The sequence below is a fragment of the Gallinula chloropus genome (assembly GCF_964237585.1).
Source record: "Gallinula chloropus genome assembly, chromosome: 10".
Taxonomy (NCBI): domain Eukaryota; kingdom Metazoa; phylum Chordata; class Aves; order Gruiformes; family Rallidae; genus Gallinula; species Gallinula chloropus.
The window spans coordinates 22364115-22390606 of NC_140095.1; the positions used below are offsets into that span (position 1 = coordinate 22364115).

The following is a 26492-nucleotide window of genomic DNA, read 5'->3' on the forward strand; positions in this document are numbered from 1 at the left end:
CGACTCGGGTCTCCAGGGAGTAGGAGGAAGAAAGAAAAAAAACCCAAAGGAGAAAAATTTATTAGATCAGTGCTCAGTGACAGTGTTTAGTCTTCAGCTGTAAATTCAGTGGCATATGTAAAATACTGTCTCTGGCACCAGCAAATTGTTCTTTGAGTAATTGTATTATGTACTTCAGTGCTTCTCTGATAAGATGTAATTTGTGTGAGGTGATAGCGAGTGGGTAATCCCTGGTGTTCCGACACGTCTATGGGGAGCGTTCCCTGCGATGGAGAGGGCTGCTGAAACCTGGGCTGGAGAAACCGGCTTGTTTCAAGGGGGAAAGAGTCACCTGCAGCTTAATTACAGTGCCCCTTGCGTTTAAAGCCTGGCAACTGGGGGAAATGCCAGAGGAGGAAGGAGCCTTCACCCTCTGAATAGAGGGTGTGAGAGCATCTGCTCCCCTATAGGCTTGCTGCCTGGGGAAGGAGATGCTTCCCCTCTGCTCCTTCCTTGGGAGGTGCAGGGGGTCCAGGCAGGTTTCCCAGTGTGTCCCAGTGTGTCCCAGTGCCCCCAGCCTTCTGGTGAGCCACTGGTGGAACCCACGGTGGGACCAGGAAGAGAACATCAGGACAAACAGCAGCATCTCTGGTTTTTTCTTCCTAAATGTCTTTATTTGGCAGCAGACGTAGCTGGCTCGTGGAAGGAGGGGTGGGGGGCTCCCTGTCTCCATCCCATCCCAGCTCTGCTCCCCGTGGGGCTTGCAGGAGAGCAGGGAGCCTGGCTGCAGTGTCCAGATGTGTGCTTTGTGATAGGCACCAGAGCTGAACTGGGGAGAACAGGCTCTCTGGGCTGGTAACACATGTTAATTGTCTTCCTGTTGATCCTGAGCCAGACGGTTTGAACTGGAAGAGACTCTGAACCACTGGCTTTTTTGTAGCATTTTTAAATTTAACTGTTTCGTGTCTAGCTGAGTCACAGGCAGTGTTTGTATCAGGGAGCTCACACGGAATGACCCCTGAGATGACTGTAGTGCTGGCAGGCCTGCACACCATGGAAATACCTGTTAATTCTCCTCACCATTCATTATTTTTGGGATAGGCACTCTCAGATCCCTGCAGGGTTGAGCTTTGCCTTTGGTTTAGGAGCTTTGTAGCATCATATGCAGAAATAGTGGAGCCAGGCAGGTGCAGGTGGAGGCCAGGTATTGTTTCCCTTTTATTGCTACTGTGTTAAATGCTGCTACTCTAGAAACAAACGTGTTGTGCAATAGCTTGGTTATGTGCCAAGAACAGCATTTGCATTTGCATTCTGTGAATTAGAGAGCAATCTGTTGCTGGAGGGAAGCTCGTGGATTCATTTCTAGCTCAAAGTACTCTGGAGAGATGGCACTGAAGATGCTGCGTGTCCAAGGCCCCTCCTCCCCGCGCCTCGGATAAAAATGGCCATGTGGGTTCTCTCTGGAAACAATAACCTGTTGCTTCTCCTGCCACTGGCCTCACCGTGCTCTGGAGAAACATCTGGCCACAGCTGGCTCTGAGGAACAGAAGAGTTCTTTTGTTCCCTGTGAAGCTTTGTTAGTGGAAGGGAAGGTTTGGGTGGTGTGATCCCTGTTCGATGAGGGGCCCCATTTCTGCTCAGATTCCTACAGAGGGGACCCAGCGGGTGGGGTACGAGCAGGAACAGGTTTTGCTGCACCACAGGGATGGTGACATTGGGTTTGACAGAAGCCTCTTGCCATGTGCTTTGCTCTGGGTGGGCATCGTCAGCGCCTGAAGGTCATTAGGGCAGAACCGAATTACCAGCCGGATGCAAAACTGGGTGTCACCTTCCCCCTGGGTGACTCTGGGGTGACGCCGACACACGGCTGCTGCGTGGATTAACTGCAGACACCACGAGCCCTACTGGTGGCCTTCCTGAAACACACTGGGGATCTTGAGCTGCACAACAGAATGAACTGAAGCGCTGCTGGGCATCCCCCTGGGTGCCATGGGCCAAGCCCAATCAGCCACACTGGCCCTGCACCTCGGGGTGCCACAGGCCAAGCCCAATCAGCCACACTGGCCCTGCACCTCGGGGTGCCACGGGCCAAGCCCGATCAGGCACACTGGCCCTGCACCTCAGGGTGCCACGGGCCAAGCCCGATCAGCCACAGCAGCCCTGTGCCACGCACAGTGCTTGGTGCGGGGCACGCCGGGACCTCATGGCACCTGGAAGTGCCGTGGTGACAGCAGCCCTGTGAGGGCAGCTCCGGCTCTGCTGCCGAGAGGTGAAAACCTGCTGCCTTCATCCCTGAGCACCTGTGCGTTGTGAAATGGAAACAAGTGCCCAAAGGTGCAGGAACCGCCTGGGCCCGACTCGGGCGGGCTGTGGAGCAGCACCCTGTGTGACCCAGAGAGACGGGTGCAGGGAGACTGGTGACTCTTCTGTGCTGCAATAAAACCTGTGGCGATGACTTTCCCACCAAGCCTTCAGCTCACCCTGGCTGTCCCTTGCCGCCTCGCTGGCTGCACTGTCCCCAAGACAGCGATTTTGGGCGTGAAATAAGCTGCAGGGATCCTGGAGCTGCTGCTCTGTCTGACCTGGGCTGACCACAGGCTTGGGCAGAGGTGCAGTTTTTCAAATAAAATAAGTGAACCATTGTGAGCAGCTGAATTCACCGGAGCGAAAGGAACCGAGTAACAAAAGGGAGTGGTGGTGCCTGGTGAAAGCCAGCCCGGGGCCACGGGCACCTTTTACATCACTCTGTGCTGCATCCGAAGAGGAAAGCTTTCTGCTGCAGCTCAGCCTTGCTAATTAAACTGGGCTGGCGGCTCCCGCAGCGGCAGCCGGAGCAGCCCCACCTCTGCTTTCAGCCTCTCCAACATGCTGCATTTTAAGATAATAGGGGCTCCGGGAAGGGCTTTTGAAAGCGTGCTGCATTAACTTCCCCTGCTTCCCTTGAAGCCAGGGATTAGAGTCAACCACGTCCTGGATGCTTTTGAAACATCTCCCTGCGAGCCTGTGTGACCTTCAGACAAAGGCAGGGTTAAAACAAAGGGTAAAAGCCGCGTTGGGCAGCGGGGCTGGAGGCAGCCGAGCTCCCGGCTTGAGACCAGGAGAGAATTTGGCCCGGAGCGAGGAAGCAGTAAAGGGAACAGCCCTCTTGAAAAACATAAAAGTTAATTGTTATGCAAAAGCAGGACATATTTTTCAGCTCTCAAAGATCAGTGCTCATAACTCCCCCATAAAAAGTGCAGCTGGCCAATATTTCTCACTTTTCCTGAGTGAATGGAAAATTAAGGCATTTTTCACGGTCTCAGATGAAGTTTTGAAAGATAAGTGCTCCCAGTAAAACCCTGGGGCTTGGTGGGGGTGTAACATCTCCCCAGACACCCAGCCGTGGTACCTGCCTGCACACACCTCCACGCAGCGGTCCCTGGAGCTGCGGTGGGATGCAGGGATGCTATGGGGCTGCTACGGGGTGGTTCAGGCACTGGCAGATGGACTCAACTCTGCCTCTCCTGTTCTTTCAACCATCTACCCCAGAGCATCAGACAGGGGCTTGTGCCCTCCTCTTCCCCCTCTCCACACCAGGACTTGGATCTCCATATGCATTTGGTCCCCACAGGCTTCATCCTTGGGAGCTGCGGTCGGTGCCTGGCCTGTTTGGGTGCCCCCAGCCCCCCTGGAGCTGATGGAAGGGCTTCCTTGAGCTCCAGATCATCTTTTAAGTGCCGGATTTCTTTCATTGTGAAAGAGCAGATCCTGATTTTAATGCCTCTCTCTGTCAGCATCCCTGGAGGTTTTATTTACTTCAGCTGCCTTCTTTGCAAACTGTGCCGATTCATTTAGCTGAATCCTTGTCAAGTTGCTCAAGCTAAAATTGAGATGCAAATGTACAGCAGCTATTCCTATTTTTTCAGCTGTGGAAAACAGGCACTGGGAAGACAAATTACCGTAGTTCCCTTTAAGCACATATTGCTCAGAAGCAAACACTGAAACATCAAAATAAAGCCTTTTTTTCTTCTTCACTCTTTTTAAAGCAAGAATATAATTATGCTCCGTGGATCTCACCAGAGCACAGATCAAAGCAATTAAGTAATTGCTCTTGGCATTTTGACTGTGGTTTTGAGTGGTGTGTACAGTGTTTATAGGGATGCCACAGGATGCAGCTGTCGCCGCAGGGAGCAGCCCTGGCACACGGGGAGGGCTCGGTGGGTGCACGGGTGCCTCTCACCCAGCCATGCCAGGAGGAGCAGCAGCAGGTCCTGGAGAGGTGGGGTGCCACAGCCCTGGGCTACTGACTATGTTTAACAAGGCAGAGGGATGTGGCTAGGGAAAAATGCCTGCGGGCTGATGGTAAAACAGATGCTTGTATTGAAAGTCACTTGTAGGCTCAGTGGTTCCTTGGCTAATTTCTCTCTCTGGATCTTGGGGATGCCTAAAATGGAAGTTTCCTGACTCACACTTTGCAGCAGGATAAGCTGGATCCTAAGTCCAAGCACTGACCACCCTTAGTTGGGAATTAGGCGATGGGCACCTGGTCTCTTTTACTAGTGCCACATGGAGACAAGACCAACCATCATTTATCACATGGGAAGACTTGGCCAAAAATGCCATTTCAAAATGGAAAGCATTTAGATTTCCCCACAGCAATGTTCCCCTATGTTAAAAATAAAATGTTTCCCTCTTGCCTTGCTTCTGAATGCAGGACCCTCTCCAAGGCACATCCTAGCACCGCTTTGTTTCTAATTGCAGGGAGAATTCCTGTGGCTGATTCGCACTCAATAGCCTCTGTGCAATTGTTCCTTTCATGGTGTTCCTGGTACAATCAGTATATTGAATGAGCACAGAATTTATGGCAGGAAATTGCAATACAGATGAGCTGTGTAATGCAGTTCAGAGGAGGATTCTGTGCTCAGCATTCAGCTGCGGCTGTGGGCGCCCATCTACCCACCCCTGGTCAGCACCCAAGGGTCTGGGCTGGCTGCAGGCAGAGCTCCCAGCCACATCTCCCCTCCTTTCCCAGCCAAAGGCAAAAGGAAGAGGCTGAAGCAAAAAGCTGGTTGTGGAAAGAAGGGATGAGAGGGAAAGGGAATGGTCCAAACAGGGGGGAAAGTGGTGGCCCTTGGAGACACAGGAGCATCACGTGGTCCTGGCCACGCTCAGCTGTAACACCCAGACGCAGAGAACCCATCCTGCAGCTGGGTGAATGCAGCACAGCAGATGCTGAGACACAGAGCAGGTCCCTGACTTCGGCGTGGGACCCTCTGGGATCCACTGAGCCGTGTGCCACGGGATGGAAAACCAGCTGAGAACCCACTCCTGGCACCGCAGCCACGGCACGTCTGCAGCTTTGCTCAAGACAGCTCTGAAGAATGACTTCTGATAGTTGTCATGGTGACCTCAGAACCTGCCAGTGTGGGACTGTTGTGCTGCGAAGATGGAACCTCTCATAAGCAAGGCTGTGAGCAATAGATTGCTGTTTGTCTTGGGTTAAATTAGACATTTTCATTGGAGAAGGGATGAAAGTTTTCACAGATGATGTTCCTCACCATGGGCTGCAGGAGGAAGGGTCCCACACCATGCCATGGAAGCAGTCTGGCTGCTTCAGGAAAAGTAGACTGAAAGCCGAAGTCTCTCTGAAAAGAACAAGGATATTAATTAAAACATGCAATTGCAGAGCTCCCTTAGAAAGTAATGATAGGATGCATAATTGTTTCTTGTTAATCAAGAGGAGAGCCAGAGAAACAACGTGCTAATCACAAAGGTGAAGATCTGTGAGGACATAATGATGGATAAGGACCAAATGGCATTGATCATCACTGGGAGTTTTACACACAACAGCCCTTTGTGCCTTTCAGACTCTGCCTGAAACGGAGAAACCAGGGATCCTCTCTGAGCCTGGGCTCTGAGGAAGGGGGGTAATTTGTATGCCCTAATTGCGCAGAGGTTCGGTAATAGGAGGATTTGAGCTTCTATCTGGGCACCTGCGAATCTTGAATTCCTGCCATGGCTGCTGGTTTGCTGGAATAAACATCTCTTGCCAGACAGCTCAGCTGGAAAGGGTTCTACCTGAGCCAATGCAGGCGATCCTCTGTCTGGTGTAATGGAAAACCTCGGCTGGGGCTGGGGGGTGTTCAGGAGAGGAGAGGGTCCCCAGGAAACAGTACGGGTTGTGTTACTGCTCCCAGAGGGACACGTAATCCAGAACTTTCCATGACCCCTGAGGGCTCAGGATTCAGTTGAAGGACTTGTACCTCATTTGGGGGTTTAAGTAGCTCCCAGTGTGTTTATGAAGAGGCTGCAGAGCCTGGCGGGGCATGTTGGTCAGGCGAGACCCTAGTGCCGAGCGCCGCGCTGTGCAGGGCGGCAGCGCTGCCTGGCTCGCAGCAGGCACGTGGCTGCGACATGCTCCTGCATTTGGATGGCTGCTGGGTTTACCCTTGACTGTGGGGCTGGGAGCAGGGGCTGAGGGGGGGGGCAGGCGCTGCTGGTTCAGGGTGTCAGTCTTGCTTTTCCTGTTGGATGTATTTAAAGGGGGGGTTGTGTCCTGCATACCCACTGCTGGGCAGGCGGCTCAGCTGTGGCACAGCGAGCTGGCAGGGTGGGCATAGGAAATACCCATCTGCAGCTCCTGAAGTGGGGTAACCACAGCACAGCCCCATCGGTGGACATGCTGTGGCTGTGCAGGGACCATCTTAGGGCCATCGAGTGAGTGTGAGACCCGGCACACTGGGTGTCAGTCACAGTGTTCTGACAATGCCAGGCGGGATAACCGACCTGCCCATCCCATCAATTGAGCTCCTTGGCCATTCCTTCTGCTGGATGAGCTGACCAGACTCCACACCATGTGGTGGTAGGGCCCAGCCTGGAGCCTCCAATTACATCCTTCAGTAGCAATGGGCTGAAAGAGGGCTGGGTAATGCACTGGGCCAGCTCCCTTCGTTACCACAACCTGAATTCAACTCCTGGCTGAGGTTAATCAGGCAACGCTAGTCATGTTGCCTTCTCCTAATCCTCTTTTGTGTGTATCACACAGTTACCAAGCCCGACTGCACAGGTAATCATTGCAAGGCAGTGAGGTGATGCTGGGATCCACGGAGGAGGGAGCTGGAGCTGAGCACTTGCTTTCCATGCAGATTTGCTTTCTGCAGACGGTGCCCGGGTATGTGCCTTCAGCCCCACGTGTCTGTCAGAGTAGGCAGAGGGACGTTACCTGCTTTTAGCTGCCTGCACAAGCTGTTTCCAGCGACAGGCAGAGCATCAGTCCCTTTGGGCTTGTCTACGTGACAGTTCAGACGTGCTGCAGGATCCTGGTGACTCTCCTGGTGACAAGCTCTGAACTGGCTTTGCTCTTGCCAGGATGTCCACACTGCCTAAATCACACAGCTCTTCCTTCAACCCACTATCAGACTGGTTCCAGGGGAGGCTGTTCCAAGCGGGGCTGGCGGTCGATGGGAAGCAAGCAGTGCCTTTCTGGAGCAAGCAGCGCTCCCCTAAAGCCGGCATTCGCCCGGCTGTGTGGTGTGAGTGTGCTGCCAGCTGAACGTCTTTGGATGAGAGCTGGCGTGGCCCCACGCCAGGCAGTGGCACCCAGCATAGCTGGCTGCACCCTGAGCTGCAGTCACTGTGCTGGCCGAAGGGCGCTGCGACCCCCACGCCGTGCGGGGACGAGGGGCTGAGCAGCGTGTGGGAGCACCTGTCCCATGGAAGGGCTGTGGGCAGAGCTGTGGGACCTGCTTCCTGCCCACCAGCTCCCACACTCTCTCTGGTGTTGTGTAACAGTCCCAGGGAAGCCATCAATATTTAAGGAGACCACAGCCACTGGTTCCCGGAGCTGCCTGGATGCAGCAGCAGCACTTCACCAGGCACAGCCCTGCATCTCAGAGTTCTGCTGGGCCTTCCTCCCTTTCCTTTCCTTGGGATGGATTCAACTGAGTGCGTGTGCTCTGGGATGAGGATACCAGAATCAGAGAATCGCAGAATCACAGGGGTTGGAAAGGACCTCGAGACATCAGGTCCAACCCCCTGCCAAAGCAGAAGCCCACATCACACCACTAACCACATCATAAATATGTATTTGCAGAAATACATCTGCAGAATGGTATTTTAGAAAACAAAATAACTTCATGGGATGAATTATTCAGTGATTAATATTTGGCCTCTTGCAGTGTACACAGAGTTACCCTAGAGCGCTCGCGGGCGGCGCGGGCTCAGTCGCACGCAGTGGCCGGGCAGTGTTTTCACAGCTGATAAATATTAAGGGGCTGTTGGTCATGTGCACCAAGGCCCCATAAATCATCCTGGCTCTGCAGAGGGGCCTTGAAGCAGAAGTAAACTGCACTGCTGCTTGTTTTATGTCCCTCGTATGCAGTGAGAGAGGGAAGAAAAGGCTTAATGTGCAAATGAGGATCTGGCTTGGGTCTTGGGTTGGTGAAGCTTTCCAAGTGACAGACCTGCAGCAGCGGGACCCTGGCTGGGGCAGTGTGGCTGGGGCAGGGTCCTGGCATGCTCCATGCCATAGGCACCGCAGGTGACCCCAGTCCAGCCGCTGTGCTGGGAGGATGGGGACCCCAGTGTTGCTCTCACTGTGACAAGGCGTCTCGGTTCAGCCCAAACTGCATCTTCAAAACAAGTGAAACTTGGAAGGGTTTTTAGGCTTGGCACAGCCCCAGCCTGTGCTCCCTGCAGCCCTTCTCAGCCCTGGTGAAGGACCGAACCTCCATCCTGCAGAACAATCTCAAGTCACTCCACAAATGGGTGTTGCTAAAGGGACAGAGAAACACAGTTAAAAGGTTGGAACTCTGACATTAAAAGGACCAAGTACCACCATTAGAAGGGCAGAGTACCACTGCTAGAAGGATGGAGTACTGCTGTTAAAAGGACAGGGTACCACAGCAGTGCAGGGATGGGTGACACAATGCTGTCTTGAGCCTCTATGCTCAGTAGGGTCTCTCCAGAAGGCAGAGACCAAGGGGGATGGACTTGAGCAGTGTGGGAGATGCAGAGATTCCCTAGGAACACGCTCCCCGATGGGTGCCCGCTCAGGGGACCAGTGGAGGGACAGGGCTTGGCAGGACCTGGCTGAGGTCTTGGTGCTTTGCCCACTGCTGGGAATGCTGCCCCTGGGTCTGCTCCCTCCATCCTGCCACATCGCAGCCAAACCAGGTGGGTGAGGAGGCTCAGTCCCTCTGCTCTGAAGCCCCTCAGCACGAAGGCTGATCACCTGTACTTACATTGGGGTGTGATTTTCCCAGGTATGGGCAGTGTTTTGCTGCTGTGTGAGGAACCCCACTGAATTCAGTGAGATAGGTGGGCTGGCAGAGCCAGCGCTGCTCCGGCCGAGATGTCACTGTGATGTCATAACTACTGCCAATGGCTTTTGATTTGGTGATGGCAGCAAGACAGACCTGTACTGTAAATTATTCATGTAAAGGACTAATAGAGCGAACTCCACAGAGCAGTGCCAGAATGCAGCCTGGGTGTTTGTTAGGCTTGGCTGCTGTAGGGGCGGATGGTTCCACCAGCAGCGCTGGGTGATGTGCTGATCTTGGGCTAATGCTTCTCGTAGCACAGACCCAAGTACCCATGAAATGGAATTGCACTGCATTAATTAAATATTCTCTGTTAGAGATTAATTTCCCATGTGGAATACGAATTTGTTTTGCTTTTTGAAGGCAATAGGTTGAATTTTGAGAGTGTGAAATGCAGTATGAAGCCCCAGAGAGCACATAACTCCTGCTAACCCATGCACCCAGCCACGAGCATCCCACACGCGGGGAGCCTGCAGCTTCCTGGGTGCAAGCGGTGTGCTTTGTGCTGGCTGAAGCTGCTGAGCTGTTCACTCCTTTCTGCAGCGAAGGGAGCTGCACCCACACCCCGCTGGGTCACAGTCCCATCTGCCACCCCTCCTGTTACCCCAGCCCTGGGACCACCGCGTGCCTCCCCACTGCCCTGCAACACAGCCACACCTCCCCTTCCCTTTTCCACATCACTGCTTTGCTCCAGCTGAGCTGCACAGGCAGAGCCGGCACAGCTCGGGCAGGGAGTGCCGGCAGCGTGCAGGGGGGGCCGGTTCTTCATCATCAGCTCTGCTAAACTCCTCTTCATCTGCACCAAAGGGTGACAACTGAGGGAGCAGCTCCAGCCGAGGTGGAGTTCTGTGGGAGCTTTTTGTTTCGCTGACACCAGCTGCACAAGAAATGCCCGGTGGCGTTTTTCCCAGCCTCCTTGTCACAGTAATGCCATGGCACCTACAGCAAATACCCTGCCTGGTGTGAGCTGGTGACTGACATTTCCAGGCTCTAACAACTGATTTTCACAGTGCCAGAAGGGAATGGGGGGGATGGGGAAGGAGTGTAGGAACACCCGTGACTCGCGTTGTTGGGAGGCACGTGTGGGACGGTGTGCTTCCCTCCCAGCCTGGGCTGTATGGTGGTGTCTGACACTGCTGACATCGCTGTGCTCCCCAGTTACCCGTCAGTGTGCCAGTATTCTGGGGAGCCTTCATGTCCGTGGGCAGCTGCTGACCCCGAGGGTGACACGGGACCCCAAGTGCAGAGCTGCTGGAGGGAGCGAGACGCTGTGTGGTGGCGGTCACGGCCCGGCACGTGTCCCCCCAGCCAGGTCTGCAGGGCCCTGAGGATGCTCCCCAGCCTGGTGCCAGCTCCTGAGCAGACCCACGGGGTGAGAGGCTCCTGCCTTGGTCTCGGGCTGCACGCAGCAGAGCTCAGGCATCCCGAAAGCATGGCCAAGCACTGTGGCAATCATGGAGGACCACGGTGAAGGAGGTACCCCACGAGTCCTTACCCACGGGTCTGAGGACCAGCAGAAGGCTCTCTGTTTCACAGAAGAGAAAAGCTGGTGGTCTGGGAGCGTTCGGGGTTGCCCAGCCTTGGGGAACTTAATTGCTCTGAAGCTGCTGCTCAGAATGTTTGGAACAAAGTGCTGGGTTCTAAAGCCGTATCTGGAGGGTCTCCTGCCGCACGCAGTTACTGGATGCAAAAGTGCTTTTGTCTAGATGCTAAAACTGATAAACCAAGCCATTCATTTCTTAAAGTTCAATTCACCACTTAGAGGATAGAAAATAAACCAGGCTAAGCCACAGCAACATTAAAGAGCCAGATCCAGGATTTAAGGCAAAGCCCACTGTGGCTGGGGATGCTTCTTGCACATAAACCACATTTATCTCTGTAGAGCAGAAGGCTGTTTTATGAGGTTCAGGCAGGAAAAAGAAATGAAAACTTCCAGAGAGAGTGTCCTAAATAGCTCATAACAAAGAGGCATCTGCCCCTATGGAAAGAGATATCTGATTGTGCAGGAAAAGCAGCAGCCCCGATGCAGAGCCCCAGTCCCACCCGTGTGCCCGGCTGCAGGTCCGGACTGCGCTGTTTGTGGCCGTGCTCCCAGCCATGGATAGGCAGCAGCCCTGCCCTCTGCTCCCTTGGCTCGCAGCCCCTCATGTTCTGGTTTTCTTCATAGCTGCAGCATCACCTCAACACAGCAGGATGGCACCAGTGGGGAGCAGGATCCGGCCGTGCCGGGCAGCGGGACGAGCTTGGGGTGGGCGATGAGCCACCAGCACCCACGCTGCTCCCTGCGGCACGGCTCCCAGGCTGGGACCCACCCTGACCCATCGCCCGTGGGGCCAGCGCCACACGATGCTGATCTCCAGAAGCCGTGTGGGAAGAACGAGGCTCAAGCTGCTGCGGGAGGGAGCAGGAGTCCTTCCCGTGTGCCCGTTGTCAGAGTGACACAACGCTGCCATCCGGAGTGATGAACAGGCAGGGAGTGCCCTGCAACCCGGGCAGGTACCGCAGTCAGCCGTGCCTCTGCCGCAGCATCACCTCCTGGAAGTAGGGCAGTCACCTGCCAGTGCCTTCGGGGAGGGAGGCACGGAGCCCCGTGTCAGCTGGGAGGGCACCGGTCGTGCAGCCTTCACTGCCACTGCCCCTGGGCTCTGCAGCTGGTGTCACCCTGTGGGGAACGTGCCCACCTTGTGCAACACAAAGTGAAGGTGAAGGATGCTGGATTTGTTAAAATAAGCCCAGGATGAGAAGAAAACGGGTCATGGCAATTAGGAGAGTAGAGCTGGCTGGTTAGGGAAGAAGAAAGCGGTTCCCAAAGCTGTGGTTTTCAATAAGCAGCTTGTTCAGTCGGATCTTCCTGGAAAACCACTTCTGGCTGCTCTGCTGGTCCTCTGCCCTCCTGCTGCCACCCAGTCTGGGTGCCTGAGCTCACCTCCCCTGAAGTAACGCCACACTTCACCTTCACCCCCCAGAACATGCTGTCCCTCACAGCTCAGCCAGTGCCATCCAGGCTCAGGGGGAACACTGGCAAATGGGAAAAATCTGGGCAGAAAAGAAATGCTGCTGATCCCCTCATGGTAGGTTGACAGCTCCGTGCTGCTCTGCAGCCGCCTCCATCGCCTGTGCCAGTGATGCTCAGGTGTGTGTCACAGGCAGCTGCAGCCTGTCCCAGCCGTCTGGGCACACAGGCACTGCTGCCTGAGCAGGAACCAGCATTAAAGAGCTGTTCTCCTCCACCTCCTGCCCTTCACCCAGCATCCAGCACAGGCACTGAGTGTGACTGGCACCTGGGCAGGTGTGCCAAGCAGGGGGGACCCCTGGAGCCCCCTCCCCAGGGATGGGAGATGGGCTCATTGCGGCAGCCTGCAGCTCTCCTCCCCGGGGTGCTCAGCCAGCCTGGCTCTTCAGGGATGAGCAGTGTGGCTGGATTAACTAACCCTTAGTCACCTTGGTTTAAATTCAGAGAACCCCCACCACTTTTTTTGAATGGAGTCATTTCAGCTGTGAGTTGCTCACAGACTGTTGTTACAGCTCAATTATTAATCTGTAGTATCATAAACCTCTATGCTGCACGTGTGTAAAGTGAAAGAAAAGGACTGGTAAAGAGATGAGAAGCTGGTAACCCTGAGGAGAAGGGAAACTGGGCTGCAGAGTCCAGAGGAGACCTGACCAAGGAGCCCGGTAAGCAGCTCATGAAAGGGTGACTTTTGGGAACAGCACTGGAGTAGTGACAAGGAGGCGATGGGAGGATGCTCCAGGAATAGCAAGTCACTGGGTACTGAGAGTAGGAGATGAGAGAGAAGAAACTGGAGCAACTGAGAAACTGCAAGAGCACGACAAATGAGAGGCAAAAGGGGTGATGCTGGGCAGCGTGGCTGCCCACAGGAACCCTGGCAGGGGCTGAGGAGATAGATCATCATGTCTATAAGTTATATATTGATATACAGGGAGCAGGTGGGAAGCGAAAGGGAAGGGGGTATGTGATTAAATAGCTGCAAAAAGTTCAACTCAGGCCTTTCAGAAGGAGAGCTGGGTCTGCTCCAGCTACGGGCGTGACAGACCGCAGTGAAGAGCACCAGAGCTGCAGGTTGATTGGAGACGTGTCTCAGCGCTGGCTGAAACCAGCTCTGTTAGCAGAAACTCCTCATTTAGGAATTAGTTATCTTTTTGCCTGGGGATTTTTCTGCTTGACATCATGAAATGGCTTGTCAAGCCGGTGCGTGTCTGGATGTCGGTGTCGGCTGACAGACTGGCTGTCTTTGAGCACACTGGTCCTACCCCTGAGTGCCTCTGCCTCTGAGAGCTGCATCCCTCTTGGATTTGCCTGCTCCACCAGCCTCTGCAGCGAGCATCCCGCCTGTTGCTGAACACTCGACAGCTATTTAGGTCATTTATGTCAGAATGACTCTGTGGGGTTTGGGGCCTTTGCTGTAAAGCCAGCCAAGCTACAGGCACAAACCAAACTGCAGTTCTGCCCAGCAAACCAATTCCAAATGGTGTTTCCTTCCCTGTGAGTATGTGCACTTGCCTTTACACCCCATGAAGTGTGAGTAGCATCCAGGGTGGTGGCTTTGGCCAGGCTGCTGGGGCCCCGTGCCCTCGGCTTCCACGCTGGAGCATCATGTGTGCATCTCTCCCGCTGCCGTCGTTAGCCCAGTGCTTCTCCCAGCTCCCCCACGTTGTTTCATCTTCAGATTTGGAAACCCCAATAGGTAACACGTTTGCTGCCTATGGCAGCAGCCCAGAAAAGTGTGTGGGCACGGGGAGGAGGGCTGTGCCTCTGTGGGCGGGGGGCACGTGTGTCCCCACTGCAGCATCCCCGCTGCTGAGCGCCCGTCCTGCCCCCAGCCCGTGCCGGTGGGCACTGCCGGTGTGTGGGCTCTGGAGGCAGCCAGGCCCCGTGCAGGGGGTGACACGCTGCTGGCAAACCTGTGTGGTTAGGTCTGCTTTGCACTTGCCCTTTTTCTGCCTGTAAAACCAGGTTTTCCTTTTCCTCCCCAGTCTGTGCATCTCCCACACAGCCCGTTCCTGCGCTGTGCCTCTGCCCCTCTCTGCTTCACCATGGTCCCTGGGATTTGAGACCCGATGTTCTTTGACATTGAGTCTCAACAAACAAGACGCTTGTGCTCTCTGGAGATCTGAGGCACCCACAGACCCGTTCACTCCGTGACACCAGCTCTGCCGTTCTGGCAGGTTTAGGGGGCCCAAGGAGGGGCTGAGACTCCCTCTCACAGTCTTTGTCCCTTATGTTTTTAGATCTACAGCTCCTAAATGGATTGTACCTGCCACAGGGGCAAAAGGTGATGGGGAATCGGGCTCCTGGCACTCCTTTTGATGCTGTTTCCTGAGATTTCTTTGCACCAGTGTCATTTGTGGTTGGGGTAAAGGAGAACCCACAAACCATTCTGCATTCTGTTCAGAGTAATGACAGGTCTTAAAATAGCTCTCAATTAGCAATTGATTGCAATTAATTGGAACAACATAGGCTGACATGATAGCTTCTTATCTCCAGAGCATTTCTGAGTCCATAAAGTTCTAATTTTCAAAAATTCAAGGATTGTGGCTCCCCTGTTACCACAGCCATCTGTCACAAGTTCTGTACAGTGGCGTGGAGGGGCCGCACACGCCGGGGCTCTGCCAGCCAACGGGGGTGTCTGAAGCAGGGCCCAGGCTGCAGTGTGAGCTCTGGGGTTCACCCCTCTGCACACACAGGTACGTGTGTGTGCCTGTGCCCCGTGGGCTCTCTCTCCAGTGGGCCAGTACTGTGTGCAGCCCTGGCTGCAGAGCACTGGGGGGCCGATGCTGGCCCTGTGCTGGGGTGTTAGTGCTTTGCTGCCTCCTCCAGACCAGGGGTTCCTGCTTTACCCCCCCAGGACCCTGCAGAAGTGCTCGTGCAGGCAATGTGAACCAGGGCCTGGGCAGGGGATGGGTTTCTCATTATTCAGACTAATTTGGTTTTACTTGTGCTTTAACTAATGGGTGATTGGAATGTCTTTCTTTGAAAGCATCCAGACTGCGTCGTCGGGGCCCAACAGCAGTGGGGGTCCAGCCTGTATCCTGGGTTGTGGCTGGTGCAGTGCCCTGCCCAAGGGCTGCATGCCTGTCCCAGCAGAATGGCACAGCAGGGTGCAGCTCGTGCTGGGGTGACACAGGGCACAGCACACAGAGAGCCATGGGCTGCCTTAGTTCAATCTAACTGCACTTTCCAGTTCTTCAGTGCAGATTTGCAGTGCCAGAAGGGAAAAGGAAAGGCTGCCTTAAGATGGGGAATTAATTCAGCAGTAATAACCCAAAAAGGATACAGAAGAGTCTGTGTTTGAGGGGGAAGGCTGGACTTGAAGCAGGAAGAAGAGGCTGGTATTGGCAGCTATTAATTCTCTGTGCACCACACGTAACGAGCTGGAGGTGTTTGACAGAAGGACAGAAAAAGCAAATGCTGTTGGCAGAAGAAAACGTATGTGTCAGGTTTTCATATCAATGTGATGCTCCCAGAGGAACACAGGCTGAAATGCCACCATCCTGATGGCCAGGTACTGTTTGTGGTCACTGTATTGGAAGGGGGAAGGCAGCAGCACTGAGTTACATCGTCTCAGGCTGGGAACGCTGAGCAGTCCGAGCCCTCCAGCCCTTCCTGCAAAGCAGGCTATGCACTTTAATTTCTTCTTCAGGCTGAGTGCCCCCCAACCTGCCAGGGGCACGTAGGGCTGAGCCTTGGAAGAGCATTGCCCAGCCAAAGCTTTGATGTGGTGCTGAGAACTGAAGGTAGAAAGGCAGATGAATCCGGGCTGCACAAACCTGCATGACCTTCAGCAGCTATGGCCAGGCTGATAAAGAGGTTTAAAACCTGATTGATTTGAAGAGACCACAATGAGTAACAATTAACAGTAGATGGATGACCTGAATTAACGATGGAGATGTCTGCTGAGGCATCCCCACACGTCCTCAGCACAAGAGGCAGAGCCGAGTTTCCCACGCGTGGAAATAACTCGCTGCATGCGAAGCTGCGGGGTCACCTGCCCACTCCCACCTCCCTTTTGAAGCCTTGGGGTCACCTGCCCACTCCCACCTCCCTTTCAAAGCCTTGGGGTCACCTGCCCACTCCCACCTCCCTTTCAAAGCCTTGGGGTCACCTGCCCACTCCCACCCCCCTTTCAAAGCCTTGGGGTCACCTGCCCACTCCCACCTCCCTTTCAAAGCCTTGGGGTCACCTGCCTGCTCCCACCTCCCTTTCAAAGCCTTGGGGTCTCCTGCCCACTCCCACCTCCCTTTCGAAGCCTTGGGGTCACCTGCCTGCTCCCACCTCCCTTTCAAAGCCTTGGGGTCTCCTGCCTGCTCCCACCCCCCTTTTGAAGCCTTGGGGCCTCGTTGGAGCCAGCCCAGGCCGGAGCCCCACGGTCTGCTCACCTGAGGTGCGGAGCCGAGCGGCCCCACGTGCCCCAGGAAAGGTGCTGGTCACCCTCTGCTTGCAGAGGGAGATGCCTGGAGCAGAAGAGACCCCCCGGGACCCACCTGCTGCTTTGGGCAGGTGCCGAGCAGCCCAGGTCCCTGCAGGGCTGGTGCAGCACCAGTCAGAACTATTTACTGCCCAGCAGAGTGATGCCCAGAGGCACAAACCGGCCACAGAGGCAGCTTTCCTCTGCTGAAAAGGCTTTTTTGGGACATGTGAGAGGAGGTGGAGCCCCTTGGGGTTCACCACACCTCTGAGAAACCTCTGACAACGTCAGTGACCACAGTTGGCTGATTTCTCTGAACACTTTCTGGTTCTTTCCATACTGCTGCTCACACTTTGCCTCTTTCCACTCAGATTTAACTTCATCCCATGCTTCTTTGAGAAAAGATCCAAATATATCAATATTTTGGCTCATTTAAGATGCCGTCTGGTATTTTTACACCAGGTCTCATATTTTCTCCACCATTTGGGGGATCTATTTTTATTTTCAAAGGGATCTGATGCTCTTGCAGAAGCTCCTTTCCAGAACTGAGTGTTTTAGGAGAGGTCACGGGAGGGCTGGTAAGGTGACAGGGTGCTGGGAGACTCCCTGGACGGAGGGACCCTGGGTGAACAGGTCTGGTCTTCACACCGGGTCAGGAAGCTCAGAAAATTTAAATGGGAAAAAAAAAGAAAAGAAGATTGAAACAAGTAGAATGGACTGGGAAGGAGTGAGGTGTCTGCAGAGAGCAGCTCAGGTCCTGGGCATGGCAGAGTGTCCACAGCCCCACTGAGGGCAGGAGCCCACGCTGGCTTCGTGCGGCACTGGCAGAGCCTGGACATCCACCAGTCCCCCCCTCCCCTCCCCTCCTGCCTCTGAGCAGATGGAAGCTCAGGCCAGCACAGGGTGTTTGAGCCCTTCCCTGGTTGTTTCCCTGCTGAAGTTCTGCTCAGGACACTCGATCCTAAATGCAGACCCACCTTCTGTGCGCCCGTCCCGCTGCCCGTGTGGCATCCGGCACCGCTCCCCAGCTTCACCTGGGTGGTTTTATTTAGACAGGGGCATTTTCTGCTGATAAATCTGCCTCGATTACCGAGTCAGAATGTATTTATTAAAACACCAATTAGGCCGTGGTCTCTCATCAATCACAACACCTTTAATTCAGGCAGGGATGCAGAAGCTCTTTGCGGCGCCAGGCGTGTGTGAGGGATCTGAATCACCCTGTCACTGCTCTGATGCCTCCTGAGCCACAACCCTGGTGCCATCACCTCTTTATTTGCTCCATGGATAATGGGGAATATTGGGAAAAGCTTCAGCACAGCATTTTCTTGAAAGGTTCACAGGGCTGGAAGGGGAGCGGGGAGGAGAGGGGAGCACTGAGGAGAGGGGACTCCAGGGGAGGGAGGGAGGTGATGGGCAGCTGGCTGAGGGGTGGTCCCAGAGCCTGACTCAGGGTGACACCCTCCCTACTCCCACCAGGGTCATGAAATGGCTCAAGTGAGGATGTTTGCGGGCTGAGAGTTTGGAACAGCCCGTGCATGGAGAGGTGGTGAGTGTTGGGATGCTGCGGATACCTCTGTGTGCCTCCAAAAGCATGCAGTGCACAGCCTCTGTGCCCTGCCCTTGGGCATCATCCCTTCCCCTGGGCTCCTGGAAATGCCCCAGGGCTGGTACTGTGCCCAGTGCCCATCCTGGAGCAGCCTCACCCCGAGGTTTCCCAGCCAGCAGCCTCCCTCCCTCCTCCCCTCCCTCCCAGGGGCTCCTGCCCAGCTCAGGGGTGCGGGCAGCCAGACCCCCTGCTGCCTGTGAGGTGCCTTTTTCTGTGCAGGCAAGCTTGCTCCTGCCTTTGATTCCTAATTCATTGCCCTCTCTGCACCCTGTGCAGCAGCAAACTGTGCTCGTTACTGTGTGAGGCAGGTTCAGCTGCCTCTGGCCTTGGGGAAAAACCCCCGCAGCAAAACCCTCCCCCAAAGAAAGAAACCCCCAAGCCTCAGGGAAAAGGGCTGTGAAAGCTGCAGGAGCAGAATCAGAGGCACAGGGAGCTCTCCAGCCTGTGAGACTGGGGCTGCAGGACGCAGTGTCCATCCCACTGTGTGTTCTCACCCCCCTGAACTTTCATTCCAAACTCAGGAGGGAAAAATAATGAATGTTTGACATTTCTTTTAGAACAGGGATTTGTCAGGTGGCTCTGAGGGACCCCACCTCGTGTTTGGCTGAAATGTTACGACAGAAAGAAGTGGATGTGGTGGGATGTTACAGTGAACGTTGTCACGGGGAATTGGAGGGGAGGGGGTGTTGCAGTGATCCAGCCCAGCGCTTGCCCCGTGCCGGTGTCACTGAAGTCACTGTGCTCCTGCAGCACATCTCCACTCAGGCCAGTGTTTACCAGTGGAAACGTGCCTGGGAGGCGTTGGAGCCTCTGCTGGGACCTGTCAGAGGTCTCATGGGGTCAGTCTGCTCCTCTGAGCATCCCGGGGGCTCCCAGAGGTGGGGTGAGGATCCCTTTCCAGCGCAGCAGCTGGGGCTTTGGTAGGGGGATCAAACCGGGGCCGATCGCCCGGGACGGAAGCAGCTGCGGCCCCCGGTGTGGGTGCACCTCAGGTGTTCCTTGTGTGAAGGGTGCTGGCCCCCTGCACCCCATCTGCTGGGTGGTCTAACGTGCAGACCTCCATCTCCAGTTCTGGAAGTTGGGTGGGCAGATATCCCAGCCTTGGGGCAGCTTCTGCACACCCCCCTGTGCTGGGGGCTGCTGGCTTTGGGGTGCAGGGGGAAGGGAGGAGGGGGACTGCTGCCCTGCACCCCAGGGTCTGTTGCTGGGCTGCTCATCCCAGGCTTAGCTCTGGCTCAGCCAAATGCCATCCTACCTGAGATGGGCTTCCCAGCCCAACCCTGGCCGTGCCTCATGAGCACAGCTCTGGGGTGAGCTCAGTGTGAAGGTCCCATGCTGCCCTTTGGTTTGTGGTGTGAAGGTCCCGTGCTGCCCTTTGGTTTGTGGTGTGAAGGTCCCGTGCTGCCCTTTGGTTTGTGCCTCAGCCGCTCTCCCCTCCCTGGTGTTGGCACCCTGGGCATCCCTCTGCGCTGGGATTCCCCTTCCTGCTCCGGTGCCTTTGCTGAGGAGGAGGGAGGGGAGGAGGGGATTGCTGCATGGCTGGTGTGTCAATTATACATCAGAGGCTTTGCTGCTGCTTCAGAAGCTTCTGATAATAATAATTATAATTAGGGCACTGGGAGAGAAATGTGCTGAGATCAGGGAGAAAGGCAGGAAAGCCAGGCCAGAATTAATTAGCCCCTTTTATCCAAGAATCTCCAAGCATTTAGACATTAATTAATGTGCTCTGTGGTTAAGTCAGCTCAGTGTTTGGTTTGCCCCTGGGATGGTGTCCGGGCTCAGGGCTCGGCACCTGTCCGTGCCCAGCCGTGGCTCCTGCCTGGGGGCTGCTGCTGCAGACACCTTCCCCTGGCTGCTGAGTGCAGAGAAACTTCCCTTTTCTTCCTGATGCACCCGAACTGGGGGGGAGGAGACCCAGCCCCTCACAGCCATGGGGCTGGGCAGGTCGATGCTGCTGGGAACCGTGCAGATGCCCCTGAGATGCCCATCCCCTGCACACCAAGAGCTGATCAGGGTCTTCCTGGCATTCCGAGGGGTCTCTGCTTACCCTACCCCAGCTCAGTGGGGTCTCCCACCAGCACCTCGTGCTGAGGGCTTCATTGCAGACAGGCTGTGTTGTGCCTGTGCCAGGAGTTACCTGTAGCACCCCAGTCAGGCAGCATCTCTCTGTCAGACCCACCAGTCATCGTCCCTCACTTTGATGTCTGCTAATTGATGTAATGCAGAGAGTGATTTAGTTCCTTAAAACGATGGATCATGTGCCTGGAATCTCCAGCTTCCTTGCCCCAGTTCCCTTGCTGGATTCCCTACCCCGTGGTCTCCAAAGCCCATGGGCAGGAGCAGCGTGTCCTTGGGCATGTCTGCTCAGCATCCTTCCTTGGGCTGAGCGCTGCACTGGGTCTTGTTCCCTGCCCTGGGGCCACCCTGGCTCCCAGGGAGGTGGCAGCCGCTGCACTCAGCTGATGCCTGGAGCTCTCATGGGGGGAGCAGAGGTTTCCCAGCCAGGCTGGGTCAGACTCGGGCTGGGGGGGTTGCAAACAGTGTGGTACCCAGCTATGCCCCCCGCTTTTCCCTGGACACCAGTGTCAGGGTGGAGCTGGGTTGCTTGCCTGAGATCAGGTACCTCTGCAGAACCTGTTTAACCACCAGAGCCGCCTTCCTAGCATGGTAATTACTTTGATCTTGGTTCCCCAGATGTATTTTTCATGTATTAGTGCTTAACCCTGGAACCTGCCCGTATTTTCTTCCTCTGGTGCCTGTAGATAGCCTAAGGAAAACGAGAGGCTTTTCCTCTGCTTCATTAAATGCTAAAGGGCAATTCCATTTTCTCCACCACTTTCCCTCTGTATTTAGATTCCCTTAATGGGCAGCTCTGGCCAGCCTGTTAGGTTGTTCTTGGAATGAATGATGATATCAAAGCCTTTCCAGCATAAGGCTGTGAGCTGTCTGCATTGTGCAGGTGGAGGTACGGGTCTGGCAGTGCCTGCTGCCCACGCACCCACTGCTGAGGGCAAGGGTGCTGGGCTGGCTGGCGGCCAGGCTGGGTGCCTGGGTTCTGAGAGCATCTTTAACTGTGCCTACAGACTTCCCCACCACTTAAAGCTGTCAAAAATGAATTTATCAAAAAGAAATCTGTTTCCCTTTGCCTGCTCCCTCTCTGGAGTGGAGTGGAGTGGCTGCTCAGGTGGCCAGCAGGACCCTGCTGGGTTTAGCTCTCTGCTGCAGCAGCTGCACAGCCCGGCTCTCGCCTCTCCCCAGAGCCTTGGGAGGTCTCTGCAGAGACACCCTGTGCACCCAGAGCATTCGTGGCAGCACAGCAGCCTCCTGCCCAGCATCGCTGGTGCTGGCAGGAGGTCCCTGCCCAGGGACCCTCCCCAAACCCCGTGGCTGTTTCCAGCACCCACATCTCTCAGGGTTTTGCTGTCCTGCCTCACGAGCAGATGAAGGTCTGTCTGTCTCCCAGCTCAGCTGCGGTATGCCAGTCGTTGGTGAATATTCATCAAGTGAAATTAGCATCTATTAGATCTTAATTAACTTAGAAAAGGCTTGTTTTGTGGTAATGAAGTATATGCTCTAGATGTGCTTGATGGCAGCTGGTGGGTCCCCCTGCCCATGTGGCCATCCTTGAGCAGGGTCCCTCCCATCTGGTGGGTCACAGGGGGCTGGACCCCTTCTTCCCCATCGGTGTGACAGTACAGCTCTGAGGAGGTGTCTGTGACCACAGTGGGTGCTGAACATTAGCTCTGGCTTGCAGAGCTTCCTAAGGTGATGGTAGCAATGTCCTGTGCTGCTGCAGGGCCTGAAGTTTGGGGTCTGGGCTGCTGGGGCACTTCAGGAGGTGTTGGAGGTTTGTTCCTTGGCTAGGCAAGCACAGCCCTTTGCTTTGGGTTTCATGGGCTCTCCGGGGTGTGGGTGGGCTTTAGCTCAGTGTCCCTAGGAGCTCCCTTAGAAGCTGTGAGGAAGGCACAGAACGCAGTGGTGCTGGCTGGATGTGTTTCCACTCTCAGGATTCATGGTTGTCTTAGAACACTCAGGCAGTGGCCGGGGAAGACGATGGATTTACAGGTGTGAAGGGGAAGGTGACTGTGTGAGCGCAGAGCAGACGCTGCGGGGAGAGCAGGAGCTGCAGATGCTCCCCCCGTGCCCCCAGCACCTCCGTGTGTCCCGGGGCCACCAGAAGCACCCACTGCTTCCCTCCCAGCCTGCCAGGCACTGTGCTGCTGGCTGGAGCAGAGCTGGGGGAGCATGGTGTGCTGGGGGAAGCACAGCCTGGCAGCACCGCTGGCTGGAGCCCCTCACCCGGCTGCTGTGGCTGCAGGAAGGAGCTGCGGGTCGCTGTGGCTCGGGGAGGTGTTCTCCAGGAGCACGTGTGTGGGGTTCACAAGGGCTCAGCACACACACCACCTCTGCCAAAGCCAAGCACGTTATAAGGAATTCCAATTTAGCCATTATTGACTTTCTCCAGACCAGACACGAACGGCTCTGGAAGCAAGTCTCTCAATTAAATACAGCCCCACAGCTCACAGGCCAAAAAACTCCTTCCTCACTGACAAGGAAGGGGAGAGAAGGGGTGAGGGGGGCTTCCTGACTTCTGTCTTTACAGCAGTGTCTGCACATTGCATGCTGTGTGTTTGTGGGTGCAGAGGGGAGCTGGGAGAGCAGGGCAGAGCCACCAGCAGCCTGGCTCTGCCACAGGGTGCTGCCACGAGCTGGCAGACAAAGCCCCTTCCTCCAGCAGCCTGGGTTTGGGGCTTGAAGTCAGCAGCAGCACTTCCCTTTTTTCTTTTTCTCCTTTTTCCTTTCTTGCCCCATGTTTTCCTGGCTCTGGAGTGTGGAAGCGATTCCCCATCCGCCTCCCCCACTCAGCCACGTCCCTGCACCCGTACGGGAGCTGCTGGCAGGACTGATCCCACGTCACTGCTGCACACCCTGGGGACAGTGCTCCCACTCTACTCTCCACAGTCCCCTCCTGGCTGCTGCCAAGCCCCACCCCTGCCCTTGGGCCTAGGGAGGTAGTGGAGGGGTTCAAAGCACAGGTAGATGTGGCACCCCAGGATATGGGTTAGTGGACACGGTGGTGGTGGACAGACGGTTGGACTTGATGATCTCAGAGGTCTTTCCCAGCCGTAGGGATGTGGTGATGCTGGCAGGGTTCCTGCTGGTGGCTGAGCCCAGGGCTGTGCTGCTGGGCCCAGGCTGCAGGGCTAAATTACACTTTCCTTGATCTGGATCGTGATACCGACCTGCACAAGCTGGAAACGATCATTGTGTTTTAGTGGGAGATGGATGCTTCCCAGTGCCATTTAAATCTGTGGTTATTGCAGCAGTTTGGTCAGGGAACAGTCCCTGGCAATGCTGCTCTTCCCCTTTGTCACAGATTGCTGCCTTTGGGCAGGTCTCCAGCTGAGAGAGAGAATCCAGCCATGTGCTACATGAGTCAGGACATGGGCAGTGCTGCTGGGGGTCCCATCACCCCCGGCTGTGCGAATGAAGGGCCGTGCCTCCTGCAAGACCAAACCCTCCCATGGCCCTGGGTGAGGGGTCTGTGGGGCTCTGGCTGAGTGGGGAGTGTGGGGGTGATGCATGGCAGCACAGCTCTGCCTCTCAGAGCAGGAGCGATGGCTGGAGAGAGGAGGGATGCTGTGGCTGTCAGTACTGGGAAGCAGTGTCCCAGACGCTGTTCCCCAAGGCTGGGGAAGCCAGCCCAGAGTTTTGTGATGCACCCAACGTGCCCCTTTAGTGGTGGGAGAGACGTTTATTGACACGAATGGTCACCCCAACAGTCAGATTTCTTTGGAAAGAACAGGTAGTCACATCCACTCCAGTGTGAGTGTGAAGCCCGTGCTGGGTACAGACCAGGTACAATGACAACTGTCTGAGCAGAGAGCAGCAGTGTCTGAGGGCTGTGGTTGCTGTTGGAAAGGCGGGTGCTTCCCGGGGTGTGTGTGTGCCCACAGCCCCCCCACAGCCCCCTGCTCACTCACCACGTGCTGGGCACCAGACCAAAACCCCCAGCACTGGATTTCTGTGTGGCTGACAGGTTTTACCCCCGAGATCTGCACAAAGCTCAGCACGACCTGCCTGTGTGTTTTGCCATTTGCAGGAGTCACTCTGCCCTCCCCTTCGCAGGGTCACGGTGCCACAGACCTCACAGTGTGGTGCCAGCAGTGGTCCCGCACGGTGCTGCTCCCTCTGACGGGACCCGCACGTGTGGTGCAGAGAGGGGCAGGAGGGAGGGAGTCTGGCATAACCCATCTGCTGGCAAACCCACCAGTGGGGTGGCTCTGAGCCTGGCACCCATGGGTCTCTCCCCTCAATGCCAAGGGGCATTTCCCAACCTGGGAAAGATCAGTGCCAAGATGAGCTGTTGGCCTTGGCTTTGTGGAGATGGCAGTGGGGAAGGGGGTAGCAGTGGGGAGGGGGGACAGCAGGCTCTGCCGTGCCCTCCTGGGTGCTGTCTTCCTCTGGCAGCCGAAAATTTACCATGTGTTGGTTGTGAAGCCGTGACCTCAGCCCTGTCATGCAGGTTTATTGGCTTCCAGGGAGCCCCATGGGGAGGTGGGACTTGGAGTGGGTCAGGAATGTCGGAATCTGCTGTCAGTCCCCTTGAGACCACGGGGAGGGGGGTTGCTGGCGGTTCGGGGTGACCTTCGGTGAAGTTCCCCCGCGGGTGTCTCCGGGCGAGCAGCCTGCTGACGGGCGGGGGCTCGGACGGTGGGTAACCCCGGGGTGCTCTCTGCTCCTCTTGCAGGTGAGCCCTCCCGATGGGCCTCGTCCCACTGCGACTGCTGCTGCAAGAACGGCAAAGGCGACAAGGAGGGCGAGAGCGGCACGTCCTGCAACGAGCTGTCCACGTCGAGCTGCGACAGCCAGTCGGAGGCCAGCTCCCCCCAGGAGACCGTCATCTGCGGCCCCGTCACCCGCCAGCCCAACATACAGACTCTGGACCGGCCGGCCAAGAAGGGGCCGGTGCAGCTGCTGCAGCAGTCCGAGATCCGCAGGAAGAGCGACCTGCTCCGGACTCTCACCTCTGGCTCCCGGGAGTCCAACTCCAGCAAGAAGAAGGCGGTGAAGGAGAAGCTCTCCATTGAGGAGGAGCTAGAAAAATGTATCCAGGATTTCCTCAAAATCAAAATCCCAGACAGGTTTCCAGAGAGGAAACACCCCTGGCAATCCGAACTGCTGCGGAAGTACCACCTATAGGCTGGGGCAGGGGCAGCACACGACCTTATTGCCATTAGGGTGAGGTTCCAAGTGATACAAAACCAATTCCCAATGATAATTATTTGTTAGGTCACCAAAAAAAAGAGAAAAAATCCAAAAAAAAAAAAAAGCAACCCCCTCTCTAGTACTGCCCGATTCGCCTGTTTCACCGTGACGTTTATAGTCGTAGGGTAAGGGTATTTCTCCAGTCGTGGAAGCACAATGGCAAACGCTTTTGTTTGTAACTCCTGAGTCTTACACAAGCTGAGTACAACCTTCAGGGCACAAGGGCGCTGCTGGGGCCGTGCCCGGGTGTCAGGCTGCCTGCCTGCTGCGTCCTCCTTGCAGTGTGCTCTTCAGAGGGCTGTGTGGCTCGGGCACGTGAGCTGCACCGTGGCAGTTGACCTTAAGCATGTGTGTGTATATATATGTGCATATATATATGTGTGTATATATATCTCTGTGTATATATATATGTATATATATATCAATATATATTGCTTAAAGACGTTCTGGCTCTCTCCTGGTAACTGCACTTTCTCAGATAAGAGGGTTTTAGCAGCCCATGGATGTTCCTTTCTCCTCTGGGCCTGTGAGGGCTGAACGGCACAAACCCCATTGTGCTGTTGCTTCCCCCACTCCCTCCCCCGCTTCTCAGTGTGTTTCAGGGGCGAGCAGGGAGCAGCCTGTGGGGCTCTGGCTGTCAGCAAAACACCACGTTTGGTTTTGATGGTTGTGTTCCCCCCCCAACCCCATCCTCCTTGTGCCCCTTGTCGTGTTTCCCGAGGCTCTGCGGTGCTGGGGGGTCAGTGCAGGGTGATGCTGGTTGGAAAGCCATAGGAGCTCGGGCAGGGCTGAGCAGAGTGCAGGCAGGGAGCCGTGCCAGCGAGGGCAGCAGGTTGCCACGGGCTTGCCAGGTGGCCCCACAAGCTCCATGTGGGGCCTGGACTGGTGGGGGGCTGGAGCAGCGCCCTTCCA

At 55.6% G+C, this 26492-nt stretch overlaps 1 protein-coding gene across 1 annotated transcript in view; it reads left to right on the plus strand.

Annotated features, from left to right (window-relative positions):
• The window catches only part of KCTD16 (potassium channel tetramerization domain containing 16), a 52239-nt gene extending 26215 nt beyond the window's left edge, over positions 1-26024 (plus strand). The window contains exon 3 of the mRNA XM_084268821.1: positions 25063-26024. Coding sequence (XP_084124947.1) covers positions 25063-25514 — 452 coding nt within the window. The 3' untranslated portion in view covers positions 25515-26024. The remainder of the gene's footprint in view (positions 1-25062) is intronic.
• Positions 26025-26492: the final 468 nt, after the last annotated feature.